General features: G+C 42.9%; 2 protein-coding genes across 2 annotated transcripts in view; one reads left to right on the top strand and one right to left on the bottom strand.

Annotated features, from left to right (window-relative positions):
- The window catches only part of LOC132900376 (NACHT, LRR and PYD domains-containing protein 12-like), a 296,795-nt gene extending 287,589 nt beyond the window's left edge, over positions 1-9,206 (top strand). The window contains exon 13 of the mRNA XM_060942434.1: positions 9,147-9,206. Within this exon, the coding sequence (XP_060798417.1) occupies positions 9,147-9,198 (52 nt within the window). The 3' untranslated portion in view covers positions 9,199-9,206. The remainder of the gene's footprint in view (positions 1-9,146) is intronic.
- The window catches only part of rims2b (regulating synaptic membrane exocytosis 2b), a 242,987-nt gene that overhangs the window by 165,817 nt on the left and 53,470 nt on the right, over positions 1-23,700 (bottom strand). Inside the window, exon 6 of the mRNA XM_060942429.1 lies at positions 2,910-3,547. Coding sequence (XP_060798412.1) covers positions 2,910-3,547 — 638 coding nt within the window. The remainder of the gene's footprint in view (positions 1-2,909; positions 3,548-23,700) is intronic.

Here is a 23,700-nt window from a genome sequence, read left to right as displayed (position 1 = left end):
TTGATGGTGGTGGTGATGATTGTGGTGGTGGTGGTGGTATTGGTTGTGGTGGAGGATTTGATGGTGGTGGTGGTGATTGTGATGGTAGTGGTGATTGTGGTGGTGGTCTTGGTTGTAGTGGAGGATTTGATGGTGGTGGTGGTGATTGTGGTGGTGGTGGTTGGGGTTATTATGGTGGTGGTCTTGGTTGTAGTGGAGGATTTAATGGTGATGGTGGTGATTGTGGTTATAGCGATTGTGGTGGTGATGGTGAATTTGATGGTGGTGGTGATTGTGGTAATGGTGGTGATTATGGTAATGATGGTGATTGTGGTGGTGATTTTGTTTATAGCGATTGTGGTGGTGACTGCAGTAGCGGTGATGGTGGTGATCATAGTAGTGGTGTTGGTTGTGGTGGTGGGTTTGATGGTGGTGGTGGAGATTGTGGTAATGGTGGTGATTGTGGTGGTGGTGGTGGTGATTTTGGTTATAGTGATTGTGGTGGTGATTGTGGTGGTGATGGTGGTGGTGATCATGGTGGTGGTGTTGGGTTTGATGATGGTGGTGGTGGTCACTGTGGTGGTGGTTTTGGTTATGTTGGTGGTGACTGTTGTGATTGTTTTGGTTATATGATTATTTGGTGATTGTGTTATAGTAAGAGTTTTTGCTGTGTGTGTTACTGAAGTATTTATAGTAGTTTGTTAATTTGTCAGCTATACAGTACACAGTAGTCAATATGTACAGTATATACACTATCATATACATTTATGATTTAATGCAAACAGAAAAAATAAATTAAAATAAACAAAAACGATAAAACATTACGCAAACACATTTATTGTGACGTTGGTCTTTTCTTCTTTTCTGTACATTTATAATCACATGCTCTAATCCAATACTGTGGTCTGAAACACTGGATCAAAATCACAATACTGATCATGTCCCTGAATGCAGCGCTCGAGCCGTCTTTAAGCATGCTGCTGTAACGCCTGTGACGTCTTGCTTGCAGAGAAGTGCTCAGTTACCGTCAGGATGGGATCAGTGTCAGGTTTCGGCCATCATTTCAAGCAGAGCTAGTAGAAGATGATGGCATACTGTAATAATCTGCACAGCTTTTAGAGTCCTCTCTGCGGCACTGGGCTTTAATTACAGAGCATGAAATATTCAGCAGTGATGTCATACATACTGAATACACCACGCACAACTGACGTCTACTCAGGGTCAGTAAACAGCAAGCCTTCACTTCTACACCGTGGATTATAAACCTTCGGTTCTGGATTCTGATTGGTCAGAAGGTATAGACAGCTCTGACAGCAGTGCAGCTGAAAATCACAGGTTTATATTAACGCTCTCGTTCTAATACGGTATCGTTTCGATAGTAACAGCTCATTCACAGGGACGTGTACAGAGGTGTTTACTTCACATTTATGGAAGGACTCTTCAGTATCAGCACTTCGTAACTGTCCTGACATAAAAAGGCAGTCTGATCATTCTGCTTGCTAAAGGAGAGCTTCATTACAGTTTGGAAAACATGGCAGACAGAAACTATATCGTGAAAATATAATCACGTCTCCAGCCAATCGGTGTAAAAAAGCAGTACTGTAAGAGTCAGACATGAGCCACTTGAGCCATTCAAATGTGAGATTTATATGTAAGTTGTCTCCAAATACTTCAATTTTGAGCACCAAAATTAAGCCAATCAATGACTAAAGCACCATGAACTCACAGGTACTTTTGTTGTAAATACTAAAAGAGTCTTGTTTTAAAAGAAACATGTGAACCACAGCACTATCTTAAAGGTAGACTGCCTTTCAGATTTTTCAAGTGTAGGTCATAAAAAGAATTTTCCCAACACCCAATTATTTTTGTTTAGTGACAAAAAGCTACTGAATTTGAATCACAGACTTCCAATTCTATTAGGATTTTAAAAAAAAATAGGGGGGCGTCGTGGCTCAGGTGGTTAAGGCGCCATACCATGAATGCGGGCGACCCGGGTTCGATTCCGGCTCGTGGTCATTTCCCGATCCCTTCCCATCTCTCTCTCTCCCGCTCATTTCCTGTCTCTACACTGTCCTATCCAATAAAAAAGGTGCAAAAAGCCCAAAAAAATATCTTTAAAAAAAAAAAAAATAGAACAAGTAATGAATTTATTTCCATGTGGCCCTAAATTCTCCGCTATTTCTTCCTGCTTCACCATGACCCAATACAAGATACTACATCATGCATCACGTGGTGGGCTTTCCCCGTTCACGCAAGGCATTGTGGGATACAAATTTGAAACAGGAGAGAAAAATGGAGGACGTGAGTGTGCGAATGAAACATGAAAGAGCGATTACAGTAACGGAAAGAAAGCGAGAAGAAAAGACGTTATGTTATATACGAAGGAAAGGAAACGCAGGACCAAACTAATAAATATCGGTGCTCAGCGAGCACCTCGGTGTGATCAGCTGTTCGTTTAGTGACAGAATGATGGAACTGTCAGTGCACACTCAAAGGGAAACCTGTAGATGGCAGTAATGCAACACTGTGGATGCCAGCTGCCGTAAAACCCAAAAGAAGAAGAAGAAGAAGGTAAACCTGCGCATGCGCACACGGACTTCCTCTGTCTGCTTGACTGCGCCAAGCGAGCGACTTCATGCACATTATTTGCTTTAATCCCCTCAAATTAAATAATTTCCCAGCCACAGAGTGGCCTGATATTTTATGAGATATTACAGAAATAAACAGATATCACAATCACCACATTTCAGACGGAACTAAATTTTACAGATTTTATGAAATCAAAAGGCCGTCTAGCTTTAACGTAGCATAAATCCAAAATACAGATCATACTGGGTAAAGAATTAGAGATTTAGATTTTTTTTTGTCATGGACTGAACACTGAACCCTGCCTAGCAACAGGAAGTGCATGTTCTCCGACACATCCTCACCTTTCTCACCAAAGGATTCACACTCGAGCTCTACATCCTCACAGCTCGTGTACTCTGGCGTGGTGTTGATCTCCTCCTCCGAACTGCTGAAACTCCCCGCTGCCCTGAACCGCCCTGTTCTCCGGCTCCTTGCAGGCCTCATCGACTCTGACTGATCTGAGCTGAGCGAATCGGTCCTCATCACACCATCCATCATACCCGGGTCCAGATGGTGCGTTTTACTGAACGTCCTGAGAGCCGGCGAGCTTCTGTCCATTGAATACGAGCGTTTTGATGTGGGGCGTCGGCCGTCGAAACCGTTGTGAGCTTCGTCGAGCTCGGTGAAAGCCAAGGAAACGTCACTGTGGCGTCGTTCGTGCCGTGCTCTAGAAACCTGAGCATGGATTCGCATCTGCTCCTCGTAAGGCTGCGGTTTAACAGGGTACCGTGCAAGGTTGGGGTCACTGCGGTACCGAGAGCGATACTCCTCCTCACGCTGCCGCTGGAGCTCGCGATCGTCTATCGGAACGTCCAGGTGATGATCCTGGTAACGCCAGCGGTTCGAGTCAGACGGAGAACGAGGTATGATGCCATCCCCATGCTGAGATCGTCCAACGACGTCCCCTTTGTAAGTCCTGGAAGTCGATGGGCTTCTTCTCCTGTAGATCAAAAGCAAATTAGATGTTAGTCAAAATAAACATTTAGAGGTTCCATTATTTTAAATAATACAAGCCCATAAAGGGATTGGCTCGCATTACAATGGACTGGCGTCCCATTCGGGATGTTTTCCAGCTTCACACACAGCGTTCCTGGGACTCCAGATCCACTGGATAAATAGCTTACTGAAGATCAATAAAACAATAAATCAATGAATGATATTTGCTATAAGCAAACAGGATAGTAAAGACTATTGCGTAAGCACTGCTCTAATGTAAGCCACCTCAGGACCAACTCAGAGGGTGGGTGAAAGGTGTGGTCACTCAGCATCTCATCTTTTAGCGACAGCGGTGCTTGAAAGTTTGTGAACCCTTTAGAATTTTCTATATTCCTGCGTAAATATGACCTAAAGCATCATCAGACTTTCACACAAGTCCTAAAAGTAGATAAAGAGAACCCAGTTAAACAAATGAGACAAAAAATATTATACTTGGTCATTTATTTATTGAGGAAAATGATCCAATATTACATATCTGTGAGTCACAAAAGTATGTAAACCTTTGCTTTCAGTATCTGGTGTGACCCCCTTGTGCAGCAATAACTACAACTAAACGTTTGCGGTAACTGTTGATCAGTCCTGCACACCGGCTTGGAGGAATTTTAGCCCGTTCCTCCGTACAGAACAGCTTCAACTCTGGGGTGCTGGTGGGTTTCCTCACATGAACTGCTCGCTTCAGGTCCTTCCACAACATTTCCATTGGATTAAGGTCAGGACTTTGACTTGGCCATTCCAAAACATTAACTTTATTCTTCTTTAACCATTCTTTGGTAGAACGACTTGTGTGCTTAGGGCCGTTGTCTTGGTGCATGACCCACCTTCTCTTGAGATTCAGTTCATGGACAGATGTCCTGACATTTTCCTTTAGAATTCGCTGGTATAATTCAGAATTCATTGTTCCATCAATGATGGCAAGCCGTACTGGCCCAGATGCAGCAAAACAGGCCCAAACCATGATACTATCACCACCATGTTTCACAGATGGGATAAGGTTCTTATGCTGGAATGCAGTGTTTTCCTTTCTCCAAACAGAACGCTTCTCATTTAAACCAAAAAGTTCTATTTTGGTCTCATCCATCCACAAAATATTTTTCCAATAGCCTTCTGGCTTGTCCACGTGATCTTTAGCAAACTGCAGACGAGCAGCAATGTTCTTTTTGGAGAGCAGTGGCTTTCTCCTTGCAACCCTGCCACGCACATCATTGTTGTTCAGTGTTCTCCTGATGGTGGACTCATGAACATTAACATTAGCCAATGTGAGAGAGGCCTTCAGTTGCTTAGAAGTTACCCTGGGGTCCTTTGTGACCTCGCTGACTATTACACGCCTTGCTCTTGGAGTGATCTTTGTTGGCTGACCACTCCTGGGGAGGGTAACAATGGTCTTGAATTTCCTCCATTTGTGCACAATCTGTCTGACTGTGGATTGGTGGAGTCCAAACTCTTTAGAGATGGTTTTGTAACCTTTTCCAGGCTGATGAGCATCAACAACGCTTTTTCTGAGGTCCTCAGAAATCTCCTTTGTTCGTGCCATGATACACTTCCACAAACATGTGTTGTGAAGATCAGACTTTGATAGATCCCTGTTCTTTAAATAAAACAGGGTGCCCACTCACACCTGATTGTCATCCCATTGATTGAAAACACCTGACTCTAATTTCACCTTCAAATTAACTGCTAATCCTAGAGGTTCACATACTTTTGCCACTCACAGATATGTAATATTGGATCATTTTCGTCAATAAATAAATGGCCAAGTCTAATATTTTTGTCTCATTTGTTGAACTGGGTTCTCTTTAACTACTTTTAGGACTTGTGTGAAACTCTGATGATGTTTTCGATCATATTTATGCAGAAATATAGAAAATTCTAAAAGGTTCACAAACTTTCAAGCACCACTGTATGCATACAGCTAAAACTATAGCAACATATGACATGTGTGCAATGAATTTTGGGATAAAATTCTGCAGTAATCAACAATGAAAATGCAAGAGCTACTAAGGACTCAAACACTTTCCCATGTGACAAATAACAACAAGGAAGACATTTTAATTTGCTTCTTTGGGTGAAATTGATAAAATAATGGCAGTGTTTTTGACAATTCACTCTGCTCTCCTTAAAAAATAAGCTGCCAATAGTTTGAAGGATAAGCTGACAAAGCATTCATCATTTATTAATATGCCTTGAAATGATTTTTGGAAAAAAATCCTGTCAGGTTAGCGCATGTTAGCCTGCCTAGCATTAGCAGTGAAGATGATGAATATTCATGAATAACATGAAAAACATTAATCAGTAAAGAATGAAAGTCCTGTCAGAAATGTCAGGATAGCTCACATTAGCGATTACTAGTGAGGATTATGGATGTTTATTAATATAAATTAACAATCCTGTCAGAAATACAGTCAGGTTAGCTCATTTTAGCAAGCTAGCTAAGGTTAGCAGGGAAGATTGCAAATATTTATGAATATGGTTTAAAAATCCTTTCAGAAATCCTGTCAGGTTAGCTTATGTTTGCTAATTAGAATGAACAATGAAGATTCTGCGCATTTTAAACAGGGAATAAAAACTTTAAGAGAAATCCTGTCAGGTTAGTTTGTGTTAACTGGCTTAGAAGCATCAGCAGTGAAAATTATAAATATTTATAAATACTGAATAATAATCCTGTAAGTAGTCTTTCATGTGCTGATATTAGCCAGTTAGCTAGAATTAACAATGAAATTTGGGAAGTTTTACAAATATAGATTAAAAAGCCTGTGAGAAATCCAGTCAGGTTAGCCTGTGTTAGCCTGCTAGCACATTTACAAACACGATTTAAAAATCCTTTCAGAAATCCTATTAAATTAACTTCTGCTAGTTAATTAAAATTAGTAATGAAGATTATGCACATTTGTATGGAAAACGTTTGGGAAAAGCATGTTCTATCAGAAATCCTGTCAGGTTAGCTCATGATCACTAGCCGGCTAGCATTAGCATTACATTACTAAATTTCTCAAGATTTTTACTTCATCTTTGACTTAAAATGCTGTCAAGAATGGCTAGGTAGCATTAATAAATAAATAAATAAATAAATAAATAAATATTCAATAGGGCGGCACGATGGTGTAGTGGTTAGCGCTGTCGCCTCACAGCAAAAAGGTCCGGGTTCGAGCCCCGGGGCCGGCGAGGGCCTTTCTGTGCGGAGTTTGCATGTTCTCCCCGTGTCCGTGTGGGTTTCCTCCGGGTGCTCCGGTTTCCCCCACAGTCCAAAGACATGCAGGTTAGGTTAACTGGTGACTCTAAATTGAGCGTAGGTGTGAATGTGAGTGTGAATGGTTGTCTGTGTCTATGTGTCAGCCCTGTGATGACCTGGCGACTTGTCCAGGGTGTATGTCTGTGAAGATTCTCAATCATCCAGGTCATAGTAAACTGTGGGTGGTCGAAATGGGCAACTGGACTTGCTTGAAGATTCTTGAAAACGTTTCACCTCTCGTCCGAAAGGCTTCCTCAGTTCTGTCAGAACTGAGAACTGACAGAACTGAGGAAGCCTTTCGGACGAGAGGTGAAACGTTTTCAAGAATCTTCAAGCAAGTCCAGTTGCCCATTTCGACCACCCACAGTGTCCAGGGTGTACCCCACCTTTCACCCGTAGTCAGCTGGGATAGGCTCCAACTTGCCTGCGACCCTGTAGATAGGGTGACCAGATTTCCCTAGTCTGAAACCGGGACACTTTTGCGCGCGATCATGCTCGTGCACGCACACCTTTTTTTTACGTAAACATGACACTCAGAGAGGTGCTCTTATCATTTTGTTGAAGCTCACATTTATCAACATCTCACATGAAATAAAACAAACAGGCATTTTGTTATCTAGTAGCATAGTGGTATACAGATCAGTTAAATTATGGTCAGACAACAGATTTTGTAATGGCTGAGAATAGGCCAGGCTATGTTCATAGGCCACATTTACACTGATTTATTTCACCTGTTTGTGAGAACACCAAGAAGAATGCATATGCACATGTAGGCTATATCTCTAAAATTGTACGCACTATAGCATGAACTTAAAAAAGTAGATATGTGACCTCAACATAGCCTAGGTCAGAATCAACCTTACTAACCATTCCCCACAACTGAATGAATAAAGCAAGATGATGTGTACAAAAGTGAACACTTTAATGGAAGCTGCAACAAGCTGTTCAACACAGCAATATGGCCAAACTGTCAGAATGGGATGTTAAACAGAAACAAAAAAGAGACAAGTGATTTGAGAATATATACCTACAGAAGCCGAGAGAGGCCCTTCATATAATCCTTTTTTTTTATTCACCTTGTTATCCCGAGATAACGGCATAATTAATTCAGGATCTCGAGAAAACAACACAACTAATTCGAGATCTCAAGAAAACAAAACCGTTATTCCGAGATCTCGAGAAAACAAAACAATTATTCTGTGATCTCGAGAAAACAAAATTATTTCATGATCTCGAGTAAACAGCTGAGAAATGGTTCATTCAGGAACGCCAAGAGACTTGTGATATGCTGACTTTGGGGCTATTTCTCATTCTGTATTAGGGCTGCCAACTTTCGCATATCCAAATGAGGGACACTTTGTTCCGGGTGTGGACAAGTACTGGTACAGGCCCTGTACACGCACCCCAGCGCCCCGAAATAGTTACTGAATCACCTTTAGGTGAGGGTTTCAAATGTAGGCCACTATGGATATTTTTAAGTAACTTAATGCAAAATAACAAACTATTCTAATATTATCTCATTTTCTCTTTTAAACTTTGGCCAAATAATTCATCAGGCCATATTTATGAAGGCAATGTCATAACCCGAAAAAGTATTTGCTGTAGCTGTAAAACCCTGATATTTGCTTAATTGTCCATTTGAAAACCCTAAGAACCTTCTGCAATGCTTCATAGCAGAAGAAGAAGAGAGAAAGACATCACAAAGGCAGGAGTGAGGCAGAAAAGCTCCCCTTCTATAGGCTGAGGTCTATCCTGTTTCGGAAGTTTTTTTTTTTAAGCTATCTGCTATCCTTATCGAACAGTTAGGCTGTATCCACTGGCTGCACCATCTGCTCTAGTTTAATTTGATGCCTATTTTGTCAGTATAGCTTAAAAATTCAGGATATGGCAGCCTTTGACAGTGAATGATTTTAAATCGCAGATGACCGCGACTCGCGGTAATAGCGCTTCTCACGGCAATAACGCGATTTACACCACAGCATTGGAGTGAGGGGCAGGATCTGTCCCTGACGGGACAAATTAAAATTACCTGAAAAACGGGATGTCCCGTCCAATACGGGACGGTTGGCAACCCTATGAGACGCAACTTTGGTCATTAGAATGTCTGGAATAATCGATCACCTAATAAGGCAATATTTTGATCAGGGGTTGACACAGGGAGAGATTGCATTAAGTCTTTTAATAAGGGATAATTTCAAAATTAGTCCGCGGCACCTCCGCAGAAGACTGGCCCGGCTTCGTCTCTACCGACGGAGATACAGTGATCCAGCGGAGATCATGAAATAACGGTTTTGTTTTCTCATCTCATTATCTGTAGCCGCTTTATCCTTCTACAGGGTCGCAGGCGAGCTGGATCCTATCCCAGCTGACTACGGGCGAAAGGCGGGGTTCACCCTGGACAAGTCGCCAGGTCATCACAGGGCTGACACATAGACACAGACAACCATTCACACTCACATTCACACCTACGCTCAATTTAGAGTCACCAGTTAACCTAACCTGCATGTCTTTGGACTGTGGGGGAAACCGGAGCGCCCGGAGGAAACCCACGCGGACACGGGGAGAACATGCAAACTCTGCACAGAAAGGCCCTCGCCGGCCACGGGGCTCGAACCCGGACCTTCTTGCTGTGAGGCGACAGCGCTAACCACTACACCACCGTGCCGCCTGGTTTTGTTTTCTCGAGATCTCGAATTAGTTGTGTTGTTTTCTCGAGATCCTGAATTAATTATGTCGTTATCTCGGGATAACAAGGTGAATAAAAAAATATTATATGAAGGGAGGAGAGGGGCGACAGCCCGAGGAAAGCCCCCACAGGAGCGCACAGCATTTGCAGCTACCCAACTCAGTACAGGAACAAAAGCACTACAGTGTGTGCAGTAGGCTTTGCGCATTGTTCTGCACCTCTCAGAGGAAGGGGTACTGTAGGTGCCCTGTAAACCTTTGGAAAAGGTACATTTTCTTTTTGGCATAATTGCTGCGGCGTTACTGCTGCTAGCTGCTAGACAAAGAACATTTGCGCCAGTTAATGTTTATTTTATTGTTGCATGGCAACCCGTTCTGTTGTCTGGAATAATGTGGCTAAATAAACCCCCGTGCCACAGGGCCAGGGGGCAGTAACCAGGAAAGTTTGCGATTCCTGTCAATTCATCAAAATAGTAAATGCAGATATTTCTCCGCTAATGATTCCCACGCTGCTCAGTCGCAAACATCGCGAGTGGCGAAAACCGGGACATATCCGTGTCCCGACAGACTTTTGTCGGGACTCGGGACACACAACCCCAAACCGGGACTGTCCCGGTAAAACCGGGACGTCTGGTCACCCTACCCGTAGAACAGGATAAAGCGGCTACAGATAATGAGAGGAGAAATATTCGATATTAGCGTAACTTAAAATTCAGGTTAGTCAGCTAACTAGCATTAGCAGTGAAGATGATTAACTTTGTTTAATGGTTAAAAATCCTTTCAGAAATCCTGACAGGTTATTCAGGTAATGCCCTTATGCACATACACACTCTGGTTACTCAGCATTTGCATGCTAGGCTAGCTTCTTTCTTCTCCTCAGACAGACAGACAGACAGACACAAAATGGGGCCCCATGCCAGTTGAGGACACACATACACACACAGCCAGAAAGCTGACTGCTGGTTCTAGACGCCGAGGACAGCCGGGAACTGCCGAGTGACGCTGCAAAGCATTGTGGGAGCTAAGCTAATGTCGTTAGCGAGTGCTGTATTTAGCTGTAGGTCAAATAAGACTTGCTAAGGAGGATTAAAGCTACTTAGCTGATTACGGGCCAAACGTGGGTCCTGTCAGACGTTTATTATCTCGACTAACTCAGCATATTTCAGAGTGTGTGTGTGTGTGTGTGTGTGTGGTAGCACTGAGAACTCATATTGTGTGTGTAGGAGTGTGTATGATTCAGCTTGGATCTACAAGGGTGCAGGTTGTCTGGCCAGGGCAGATTTGCTCTGTGTGTGTGCGTTTGTGTGTGTTTAGATAATTAATTTAATAGTTATCCCTTTTTTCCTGGAAAATTATTACCATTTTTTTTTTTGACGAATCATCCAGTATTACTCTTGTGATCCGTCAATTAAATGCTCTCGAGAATGTATGTTGGTGTCCCGGGGGGGGGGGGTCTTGTTCGAGAGTAGCAGCTCGCTTGATGGAGAATAAATGTTTTCAGAGGATTGTTTTATTTTACGATTTGCTGGAATTGTTGCTAACTCAGACTTATAGAGAGTTACATCTTTATACACCTTCAGAACTCCTCCATCAGTACAAAACACATCACAGTGCCTCCTGGTGATGAGCCCCTGGCTCTCTGTCACCATCTGCACCGCTGACACTCACGTTCCCCTCAAACACGTACGCCATAAGTCCAGAAAGTCTCATCGTCTAGGGTACGGTCCTGGTTAAAGTGGGTGAGGGTGGAGGTGAGAGATGCTCTTGTTCAATGGACTCCATGTTTCACTTGATGGCTAATTTAGTGTCATTGTGTGTCATGATGTATCTGGAGCGCTATTGGCTGTTTTGTAAATCCGTCAAGCACTTTAACACCGAGTATATATCATTTTTATTCTATCCACATTCACTGGATATGAGCAGTCGTGCACTCTGATTGGCTACTCTACTACCAGGATATCAGCTCATATACCGTGAGTAGAGAAAACCAAAATGGCGGAGCGTGTTGCTGAACCAACCGAGGACAAAATAAAAGTTCTACTTGAAAACAAAACCCCAAAAATTGTTATCAAGTATTTAAAAGAAACAGAAATAGCTCACAGGATATAGGTTTTTTCCCCTGGTATCGCCTGTTCCACACTCCAGCCCAGTAGGTGGCAGTAATGCACCTTTAAGTTTGTTTGCCAGCAGCCAAAAAACCCTAAAGAAGGAGACCCCCCCCCACCAAAATACAAAAAAGCGACAAAATATGGAATGAAAGAATTTGATGGAAAGAACGTATCTTTTTTATTTTTCAAGAATTATTATGAGGGCCCAAGCACCGTTCGGTGCGAGACCCTATTGTTTTTCAAAGGATTATTATTATTATTATTATTATTCTGCCGCGTTTGGCCTTATTTGAGGCATTTCCCATGCACAAAATTTGATACACACATCAGTCATTATCACCGCTACTCAGCCACAGACTTTCGGCCCCGGGCATGGCCCAGAGACTTCATAGCGCCCCTTTTTCCATTTCCCATTGAAATGAATGGGTAGAACTTTGGAATGATGATGTCATAAGGCCATTTGGAGTGAAATTACACATGGTTATTTTTAGCGTACTCCTCCTCGACGGTTCATCAAATTCATGTCAAACTTGGCAAACATGATGCCAAGATATTGCTGAAGCTGAATTGCTAAGGGATTTTTGATATGTTGTAATATGTTGAAATACTATAACATATAATATGCCAAGATATTGCTGAATGTTGAACTTGATATCTTGTAATATGATTCTGATACTCTTTAGCCGTTATGGGCCTGTCTGGTATAGCGCCACCAACTGGCCAAGGAAAGAATAGGGTTTTGAATATGTGTGTTTTGACACATGATGAATTTTAACATGCTCCTCCTAGACGGTTCATGAGATTCATGTGAAATTTGTTATACGTGATGCCAAGATGTCGCTGATATTAAATTGCGAAGGGATTTTTGATATCTTGTAATATGTTGAAATGGCCTTATGATTTTAATATCTTGCCACATGAACAGGAAACGTGTCAGAAAGCCACAGTGCATTGACTGTATGGTCGGACACTTCTTACTTCAATAGATATTATGATTATTATGATAACCTGATGCCCAATGGGCCTGCCTGTTATAGCGCCACCACCTGGCCAAGCAGGAAATGTGCCAGAAATTGGCAATGCCTTAACTGACATGATCTGACACTTTACAAAATATTGTGTATTATGACTGTGATGATATTCACATGTGTAATTCAGATGCATAGCATCTGAAACTTTACAAAATATTGGATATCGTGAGTCTGATGATATAACATATACAATTCTGTGCACACTCATACACTCACAGTCATATGCATATTTATGCATACACACATACACTCTCTCACAAGTATGTACTCACATGCACACGCAACATCTATGAGCACACTCTCTCTCACACATACACTTTCTCTCCCTCTGACAAACACACACACACACACACACACACACGCACACACAATAATAGCGGAGCTCCAGCAGAGCACCATACCTAAGAAAAAATGGTAAACCCATCGAGTCGATTTTTTGTGGTTTGTCCGTCTACGTGTACCACCAGTCATACACACCGCCTCGTGGCCAGTGTTAGTAATTACCAGTCATCCACACCGCCTAGTGGCCAGTGTTAGTAATTACCAGTCATACACACCGCCTCGTGGCCAGTGTTAGTAATTACAGTCATACACACCGCCTAGTGGCCAGTGTTAGTAATTACCAGTCATACACACCGCCTAGTGGCCAGTGTTAGTAATTACCAGTCATACACACCGCCTCGTGGCCAGTGTTAGTAATTACAGTCATACACACCGCCTAGTGGCCAGTGTTAGTAATTACAGTCATACACACCGCCTAGTGGCCAGTGTTAGTAATTACCAGTCATACACACCGCCTCGTGGCCAGTGTTAGTAATTACCAGTCATCCACACCGCCTAGTGGCCAGTGTTAGTAATTACAGTCATACACACCGCCTAGTGGCCAGTGTTAGTAATTACAGTCATACACACCGCCTAGTGGCCAGTGTTAGTAATTACAGTCATACACACCGCCTAGTGGCCAGTGTTAGTAATTACCAGTCATACACACCGCCTAGTGGCCAGTGTTAGTAATTACAGTCATACACACCGCCTAGTGGCCAGTGTTAGTAATTACCAGTCATACACACCGCCTAGTGGCCAGTGTTAGTAATTACAGTCATACACACCGCCGAGTGGCCAGTGTTAGTAATTACCAGTCATGCACACCGCCTAGTGGCCAGTGTTAGTAATTACCAGTCATACACACCGCCTAGTGGCCAGTGTTAGTAATTACCAGTTTCATACACACCGCCTAGTGGCCAGTGTTAGTAATTACAGTCATACACACCGCCTCGTGGCCAGTGTTAGTAATTACCAGTTTCATATACACCGCCTAGTGGCCAGTGTTAGTAATTACAGTCATACACACCGCCTAGTGGCCAGTGTTAGTAATTACAGTCATACACACCGCCTAGTGGCCAGTGTTAGTAATTACCAGTCATACACACCGCCTAGTGGCCAGTGTTAGTAATTACCAGTCACACACACCGCCTAGTGGCCACTGTTAGTAATTATCAGTCACACACACCGCCTAGTGGCCAGTGTTAGTAATTACCAGTCATACACACCACCTAGGGGCGGCACGGTGGTGTAGTGGTTAGCGCTGTCGCCTCACAGCAAGAAGGTCCTGGGTTCGAGCCCCGGGGCCGGCGAGGGCCTTTCTGTGTGGAGTTTGCATGTTCTCCCCGTGTCCGCGTGGGTTTCCTCCGGGTGCTCCGGTTTCCCCCCACAGTCCAAAGACATGCAGGTTAGGTTAACTGGTGACTCTAAATTGAGCGTAGGTGTGAATGTGAGTGTGAATGGTTGTCTGTGTCTATGTGTCAGCCCTGTGATGACCTGGCGACTTGTCCAGGGTGTACCCCGCCTTTCGCCCGTAGTCAGCTGGGATGGGCTCCGGCTTGCCTGTGACCCTGTAGAGGGATAAAGCGGCTAGAGATAATGAGATGAGATACACACCGCCTAGTGGCCAGTGTTAGTAATTACAGTCATACACACCGCCTAGTGGCCAGTGTTAGTAATTACAGTCATACACACCGCCTAGTGGCCAGTGTTAGTAATTACCAGTCACACACACCGCCTAGTGGCCACTGTTAGTAATTATCAGTCACACACACCGCCTAGTGGCCAGTGTTAGTAATTACCAGTCATACACACCACCTAGGGGCGGCACGGTGGTGTAGTGGTTAGCGCTGTCGCCTCACAGCAAGAAGGTCCTGGGTTCGAGCCCCAGGGCCGGCGAGGGCCTTTCTGTGTGGAGTTTGCATGTTCTCCCCGTGTCCGCGTGGGTTTCCTCCGGGTGCTCCGGTTTCCCCCACAGTCCAAAGACATGCAGGTTAGGTTAACTGGTGACTCTAAATTGAGCATAGGTGTGAATGTGAGTGTGAATGGTTGTCTGTGTCTATGTGTCGGCCCTGTGATGACCTGGCGACTTGTCCAGGGTGTACCCCGCCTTTCGCCCGTAGTCAGCTGGGATGGGCTCCGGCTTGCCTGTGACCCTGTAGAGGGATAAAGCGGCTAGAGATAATGAGATGAGATACACACCGCCTAGTGGCCAGTGTTAGTAATTACAGTCATACACACCGCCTAGTGGCCAGTGTTAGTAATTACAGTCATACACACCGCCTAGTGGCCAGTGTTAGTAATTACCAGTCACACACACCGCCTAGTGGCCACTGTTAGTAATTATCAGTCACACACACCGCCTAGTGGCCAGTGTTAGTAATTACCAGTCATACACACCACCTAGGGGCGGCACGGTGGTGTAGTGGTTAGCGCTGTCGCCTCACAGCAAGAAGGTCCTGGGTTCGAGCCCCGGGGCCGGCGAGGGCCTTTCTGTGTGGAGTTTGCATGTTCTCCCCGTGTCCGCGTGGGTTTCCTCCGGGTGCTCCGGTTTCCCCCACAGTCCAAAGACATGCAGGTTAGGTTAACTGGTGACTCTAAATTGAGCGTAGGTGTGAATGTGAGTGTGAATGGTTGTCTGTGTCTATGTGTCGGCCCTGTGATGACCTGGCGACTTGTCCAGGGTGTACCCCGCCTTTCGCCCGTAGTCAGCTGGGATAGGCTCCAGCTTGCCTGCGACCCTGTAGAAGGATAAAGCGGCTAGAGATAATGAGATGAGATGAGACACACCACCTAGTGGCCAGTGTTAGCCAGTAAAGAAATAAAACAAAAGAGGTTGGCTATGATATAAGAAAATTCTACAACCCAGAAACAGATGGGAGCTCCACTTTTAGGCAGTGCCTAAATCTATATGTTAGTGACCTGCCATCATTGTGCATTTTGTTGCAGACATATGAAAACTCTGCATGTATACACACACACACACACACACACACTGCAGACACAGGAAAACTAAGATGACTTAACATTACAGCGTGAGAAAGAGATAAGGAGGAGATACATGTATAGTTTTGTACATATATAAATGTACATTTTCACACCACAGAAACACACACACACACACACACACACACACACACACACACACACAGTCTTTGTCTGTCTATCTCTCATCTGTCAAGCAGTCATGGCATTTGCAGCATGCACATCACCTTTGAATATTTGATGAATATATGATATGTGACTGTTTTGTTGGGTGGTGGGATGTCCTGGGTTACGGAACCACATGTGCGAGGGCCCGTCAAGGCTGCTAGTGGCTTTAATTACTATTATTATTGCATTTTTTCACAAATTGCTCCTGTCATTTCACCGGTTTGTTTGCATTCTAAGCGGGAAATGATTTTGTCGGATGTTTTGTATAAAGTTTATATTTATCGAATTTGCAAAAGATGAAAATAAAAATGCTCCGTTTCTCAAAATCCAGTGAATGTGGATAGAATAAAACAGTTTTTCCACTCAATCTCAGTGCTACGCGCCTCATAGGCTCTCAGCTCATGTACGACTCGATTTCATGGAATAACTTAAATATTCAAACAGAACTCCTCCAATAAAAATACAGATACTATCTGTGTTTCCATTAACCTGCTTAATGTGCAATTGGAAACTGGATTTGGAAAGGAAACGTGAATTTCAGGAGGAAAAAACCCTCAAGTATCAAAAATAAGGTGGTTTTTCAGACGATTTGATAAAGCAATATTTCACAAAACTGAAATGGAAAGACTTTTTTTGCATTTATGTCACATGGCTTAAAAGAAAGTGTTCTGTAAGAGCTATTGTGAGAGAAAATCCAGCTTTAATCGCACATCACTACTCAGCGGAAATGCAGAAAATTGTGTTTTGTCAGAATTTTGTGCAAAACTGCCATGAAAACCTGGCTATTGATGATCAGATCCAAATTATTTACCTCACAAAATATTTTTAAAATATAGATAAAATGTGTTTTCCAAAAAAATTGCTTCATTACATTACATTACTGGCGTTTAGTAGATGCTCTTATTCAGAGTGACAAACAACACACCCAGAGCAGCCTGGGGAGCGGTTGGGGTTCGGTGACTTGCTCAAGGGCACTTCAGCTATTCCTGCTGGCCCAGGGAATTGACCCAGCAACCTTTTGGTCCTAAAGCTGCTTCTCTAACCATTAGGCCATGGCTTCCTCCTTTCAAATATTTGCATGATATTTGCATTCTAAAATTATATCACATTTATATGTAGGACTCATCTGGGACAAGTCTTTGGGGGGAAAAACCCATCTGAGCCGGCCACGCCCTATTTTACGTACAGTATATCAAAGTGAGTATGTTTTGAGTCATCGCTGCTGTAGAGACAGAATAATCAGCTTTGGCACTGCAGCGCTGTTTCCGTGCTGTGTGTGTATCGATCCATTTAGACTGGCATTAGGAGAATCTGGCACACACGCGCACACACACACACACACACACACACACACACACACGGTCCAGACTGGTTTAAAGAAAGGAAAAGAAAAGCAGCAGAAATACAAGCAGCTCAGAGATCAATGCTAGAAATGGGAGGACGAAAATTGTAGAAGTTAACCACCACACACACACACACACACACACACACACACACACAGACAGCAGGACTGGACCAATCTGTGAAATGTGTGTGGGCTTTATAGATAATATATACGGGACAGGAAGAAAATGCGACTCAATCATTACACAATTTCTTTTCAGCTCAAATTCAGTATTATGATCTCTCTCTCTCTCTCTCTCTCTCTCTCTCTCTCTCTCTCACACACACACACACACACAGTAGCAGGCTTGGAGTTTAACTAAGGAGGAGGAAAAGTGTTGGGAATAAATTATCTAACGCTGATGAATTATTCACATCTAACGCTTATTTTGCATGATTACAAAACAAACCTTCAGCCGCACGGAGATAAAGATATGACGGGGAAATTGATGAAAAAATAAACGAACTGAGGTTCGTTAAAGTTAATTACAATATTTTTACATAATATTAATGTTCGGTGAAAAAAAACACTGTAATATGAAAAAATCTGATTTTTAATTCATCACTCTGATACAAACATTTTCAGTGGATACACTACCGTTCAAAAGTTTGGGGTCACCTTGAAATGTCCTTATTTTTGAAAGAAAAGCACTGTTCTTTTCAATGAAGATCACTTTAAACTAATCAGAAATCCACTCTATACATTGCTAATGTGGTAAATGACTATTCTAGCTGCAAATGTCTGGTTTTTGGTGCAATATCTCCATAGGTGTATAGAGGCCCATTTCCAGCAACTCTCACTCCAGTGTTCTAATGGTACAATGTGTTTGCTCATTGCCTCAGAAGGCTAATGGATGATTAGAAAACCCTTGTACAATCATGTTAGCACAGCTGAAAACAGTTGAGCTCTTTAGAGAAGCTATAAAACTGACCTTCCTTTGAGCAGATTGAGTTTCTGGAGCATCACATTTGTGGGGTCGATTAAATGCTCAAAATGGCCAGAAAAATGTCTTGACTATATTTTCTATTCATTTTACAACTTATGGTGGGAAATAAAAGTGTGACTTTTCATGGAAAACACAAAATTGCCTGGGTGACCCCAAACTTTTGAACGGTAGTGTATGTTTAAAAATTGTTTACGATTCCCAATTCAGCACAACAACACACACACACACACACACGCACGCACACACACACACACTCTCTCTCTCTCTCTCTCGCAGGTCCCAAGGACCCATTTGTTGCTGGATATCATGTGGCCGGAGACAGCTGTTTGTTGTGATATAAACACATTGATCTGTGGTCGGAGTCTGAAACGAAACGAGGAAAACCCACAGGAAACTGAAGCAGCTGCTTCGCACTGCTGCGTCCCGCTGCGCCTTCAGATCTGAAATCCACCGTTTTATCTTCTCTGCACTCAAACAATTCCAGTGTAAAAGTTCAAGATGATGCTGAATGCTCCACCATGTGGCTTGTTTTTTTTTTTTTTTTTGTTGTTGTTGTTGTTGTTGTTGTTTTTTTACATAGAGCTTCAGCTTGTGCAGGAATCTGAAGGAGTTTTGCGATTACGACCAAAACCCTTCCAGCATTACCACGTGCTGTTGTCGTGATACGGCAGTCATGATACAGTCGATGGAGGCAACTGCAGTTTTCATACAGTCAGCTCTCTCAAAAACAGTCGGCATATCAGGCGAAAATTCAAATTCAATCCTAATTGCTTGAAACTGCTCTCACTGAATTCAGAATTGAATGCAGAACATCCTTTTTACAGAATTAAAATAGGTTTATCCGTTCTTGAGATATTACAAATCAAAGACTGAAAAAAAAAACGGCTTAATATTCTGTCTGAGGGTCACATGGTCCAACATGGGCCTCATTAACCAATGAGATCAAATGATTTTTCTTCATAACCTTTCTATTTTTCATGATATTTGCATGGAAATTGGCAGCACATAGATGGTTGTATACTGAATACAAAGTTTAAAAAATTAGTCAAAACCAATTATGCAAATTGGTTTTAATCAGTATTAATTATGCTAATTAGGTTGAACAGTTAAATGTGTACACTCAATAAAAAAGGAATAAAAGATTATTTCTAATCCCCTCTTTGTGCTCTGCAGGCCTTTGTATTTCTCAGTAGGGCCGACTAGTGTTTATATGAAAGAATGTAAATGATTATTTTGATTAATATTCACAGCTTTCAAGGTGAACTTCGAAAAAACTGCCTGATCCACAGCCAATAAACAATTCACATGAACTCAACTGAAACTGACACTAGCGTTTCTGACTTCCGGTTTTTTAATCTCATTCCGACCACGAAGATCTCAATATTTTTCATCAAAACAACTTCAGTTATATTCTAAAATAGCTATTTATTTACAGGAATCAGTTTGATTTGAAAAAATAAGTAGGTAAAGCTACGAACACTCACTTCAAAGTCTCCCATGAATTAGAACATCAAAACTAGCAGAGGGAAAATGTTGCTGAATCCTTCATCAGAAACAGTGAGAGCAAGAGAACATCCCTATAAAAGTGATCTGATTGATATTGACGAGTAATCCAGTGGGAAACCGATCAGGAGAGAGAGAGAGAGAGCGCCTGAGCGCTTTCCCGTGACTCTAAAAGAAAAGCACCGGCAGTTTCCCGACGTCCCACGAGCAGAGTTTTTACTCTGTTGTACCGACTTCAACCTGCCGTTCCTCCCAAAGTACTGAACAGATCTTAACCAGATACATTTCTTTAGAAAGCAGAGATTATAAGCTTTTTAATGATAGAAAGTACAACCCCGATTCCAAAAAAGTTGGGACAAAGTACAAATTGTAAATAAAAACGGAATGCAATAATTTACAAATCTCAAAAACTGATATTGTATTCACAATAGAACATAGACAACATATCAAATGTCAAAAGTGAGACATTTTGAAATTTCATGCCAAATATTGGCTCATTTGAAATTTCATGACAGCAACACATCTCAAAAAAGTTGGGACAGGGGCAATAAGAGGCTGGAAAAGTTAAAGGTACAAAAAAGGAACAGCTGGAGGACCAAATTGCAACTCATTAGGTCAATTGGCAATAGGTCATTAACATGACTGGGTAAAAAAAGAGCATCTTGGAGTGGCAGCGGCTCTCAGAAGTAAAGATGGGAAGAGGATCACCAATCCCCCTAATTCTGCGCCGACAAATAGTGGAGCAATATCAGAAAGGAGTTCGACAGTGTAAAATTGCAAAGAGTTTGAACATATCATCTACAGTGCATAATATCATCAAAAGATTCAGAGAATCTGGAAGAATCTCTGTGCGTAAGGGTCAAGGCCGGAAAACCATACTGGGTGCCCGTGATCTTCGGGCCCTTAGACGGCACTGCATCACATACAGGCATGCTTCTGTATTGGAAATCACAAAATGGGCTCAGGAATATTTCCAGAGAACATTATCTGTGAACACAATTCACCGTGCCATCCGCCGTTGCCAGCTAAAACTCTATAGTTCAAAGAAGAAGCCGTATCTAAGCATGATCCAGAAGCGCAGACGTCTTCTCTGGGCCAAGGCTCATTTAAAATGGACTGTGGCAAAGTGGAAAACTGTTCTGTGGTCAGACGAATCAAAATTTGAAGTTCTTTATGGAAATCAGGGACGCCGTGTCATTCGGACTAAAGAGGAGAAGGACGACCCGAGTTGTTATCAGCGCTCAGTTCAGAAGCCTGCATCTCTGATGGTATGGGGTTGCATTAGTGTGTGTGGCATGGGCAGCTTACACATCTGGAAAGACACCATCAATGCTGAAAGGTATATCCAGGTTCTAGAGCAACATATGCTCCCATCCAGACGACGTCTCTTTCAGGGAAGACCTTGCATTTTCCAACATGACAATGCCAAACCACATACTGCATCAATTACAGCATCATGGCTGCGTAGAAGAAGGGTCCGGGTACTGAACTGGCCAGCCTGCAGTCCAGATCTTTCACCCATAGAAAACATTTGGCGCATCATAAAACGGAAGATACGACAAAAAAGACCTAAGACAGTTGAGCAACTAGAATCCTACATTAGACAAGAATGGGTTAACATTCCTATCTCTAAACTTGAGCAACTTGTCTCCTCAGTCCCCAGACGTTTACAGACTGTTGTAAAGAGAAAAGGGGATGTCTCACAGTGGGAAACATGGCCTTGTCCCAACTTTTTTGAGATGTGTTATTGTCATGAAATTTAAAATCACCTAATTTTTCTCTTTAAATGATACATTTTCTCAGTTTAAACATTTGATATGTCATCTATGTTCTATTCTGAATAAAATATGGAACTTTGAAACTTCCAATTTGTACTTTGTCCCAGCTTTTTTGGAATTGAGGTTGTATTCAAGAGTTAAGCAATGACAGGTTTGGAAACTCAGATGAGCGTCTGCATGCGGAATTTTCACAGCATGACCAGTGAGTGTCTGATACAGCGACTGTCAGATACAATTAAATTTCCAAGTGACTGATGCAGGGGGTAAAAGGAGACAGAAACTGAAAACAGGATAGAAATCTCGTTCCCCATTGTCATGCAATGTAAATTTAAAGAAAAAAAATGATTTAAAAAAATTTTAATTTTAAATGTTGTAAAAATTTGGAAGGTGGAAGTTACATCTGCGATAAAAGTATTTTTACTGTATCTCATCTCATCATCTCTAGCCGCTTTATCCTTCTACAGGGTCGCAGGCAAGCTGGAGCCTATCCCAGCTGACTACGGGAGAAAGGCGGGGTACACCCTGGACAAGTCGCCAGGTCATCACAGGGCTGACACATAGACACAGACAACCATTCACACTCACATTCACACCTACGCTCAATTTAGAGTCACCAGTTAACCTAACCTGCATGTCTTTGGACTGTGGGGGAAACCGGAGCACCCGGAGGAAACCCACGCGGACACGGGGAGAACATGCAAACTCCACACAGAAAGGCCCTTGCCGGCCCCGGGGCTCGAACCCAGGACCTTCTTGCTGTGAGGCGACAGCGCTAACCACTACACCACCATGCCGCCCATTTTTACTGCATAATAGATCTAATTTATCATGTTTATTAAAGCAGAACTGAAGTCATTTTTAAACTTGCTTTATTTCTTAATTAACGTGTTATTCCATTACATTTTCGGTTTTAGTAGCCTTATATCGTGACTCGTATTGGCAACTAATTACAATTAAATATTATACTTATCGGCCTATTCGGTGTTTAGCCGTGTTGAATTTAGTTCGTTTGGTCCACGGCAGGCGTCGCTTATCCGCGCGATCTTCACGAGACTTGTGCAAGACTTCGAAACGTGAAGTGTCAGCCAGGTGTCAGTGCCGCCATTTTGAAAACTGTTTTCCAAACGAAATATTGCACAAAAACGAGTTTAAATGACGATTACTGCCGACTTTTTTCAAACTTTCCTGATTGCTATCAAAACAAACAAAACTTCCGGCTTGATTACATCAGCATTTGAAAGAGGGCGCGCACATCTTTTGACAACGTTGGCAGATGTCGGTCAGTTTGATTTCCGCTGTACGTTTTACTTCCGTCCTACGATGTCTCGCACAGGTCTCAACAGATCTTGTTTACGGCCATTGCTTTGACATATGGACTGATGTACGGTATTACAGAGCAGATTTCAAACACTCAGAACTTGCTATAGTAGCGACAAAATAGTGATCAAGCTTCCGGTGGAGAGTATGTTGTGCGCATTCTGGCTGCCGCGTCTCACTGGAGCTTTTTATTTTATTTTCTCTTTTTTTGTGTGTGTTTGTGTAATTTGATGTTTGTTTTTGTTTGAGTGTTTTTGTCAGCCGGTTGTGGTGTAACTCCGGACCCAGTTTTGGGCGTCAGTTCCTTCCAGGCCTTGGTTCGCTGTGGGTGATGCCTGTGTTCCTAGCTATGGACTGCAGTGAGCTCGTTGCTCATTTTAACATCGTGGTTGTCCAGCGCTCTGTGCTTTAGTGCTTGGTGTGGTGTTCCAAGCGATGTTGCTCAGTGGCGTCGAAGCGGCTGTGCAGGCGGTTTGGGACGTACTGGCGCTCTGCGTGGCGGTGCTTCTGTGCTCGCTTTGTGGATCCATGGCGTGGTGTTCCGAATGAGGTTGCCCGGTGGTGTCATGGCGGCTGTGCTGGCAGTGTGGGACTTGTTTTCGTGCGCCTTTTGGTGGGACTGTGGCTGCTACACCATTGGAATGA

The sequence above is a fragment of the Neoarius graeffei genome, chromosome 16, assembly GCF_027579695.1.
Source record: "Neoarius graeffei isolate fNeoGra1 chromosome 16, fNeoGra1.pri, whole genome shotgun sequence".
NCBI lineage: Eukaryota > Metazoa > Chordata > Actinopteri > Siluriformes > Ariidae > Neoarius > Neoarius graeffei.
This window is presented reverse-complemented; position numbering and strand designations above follow the sequence as displayed.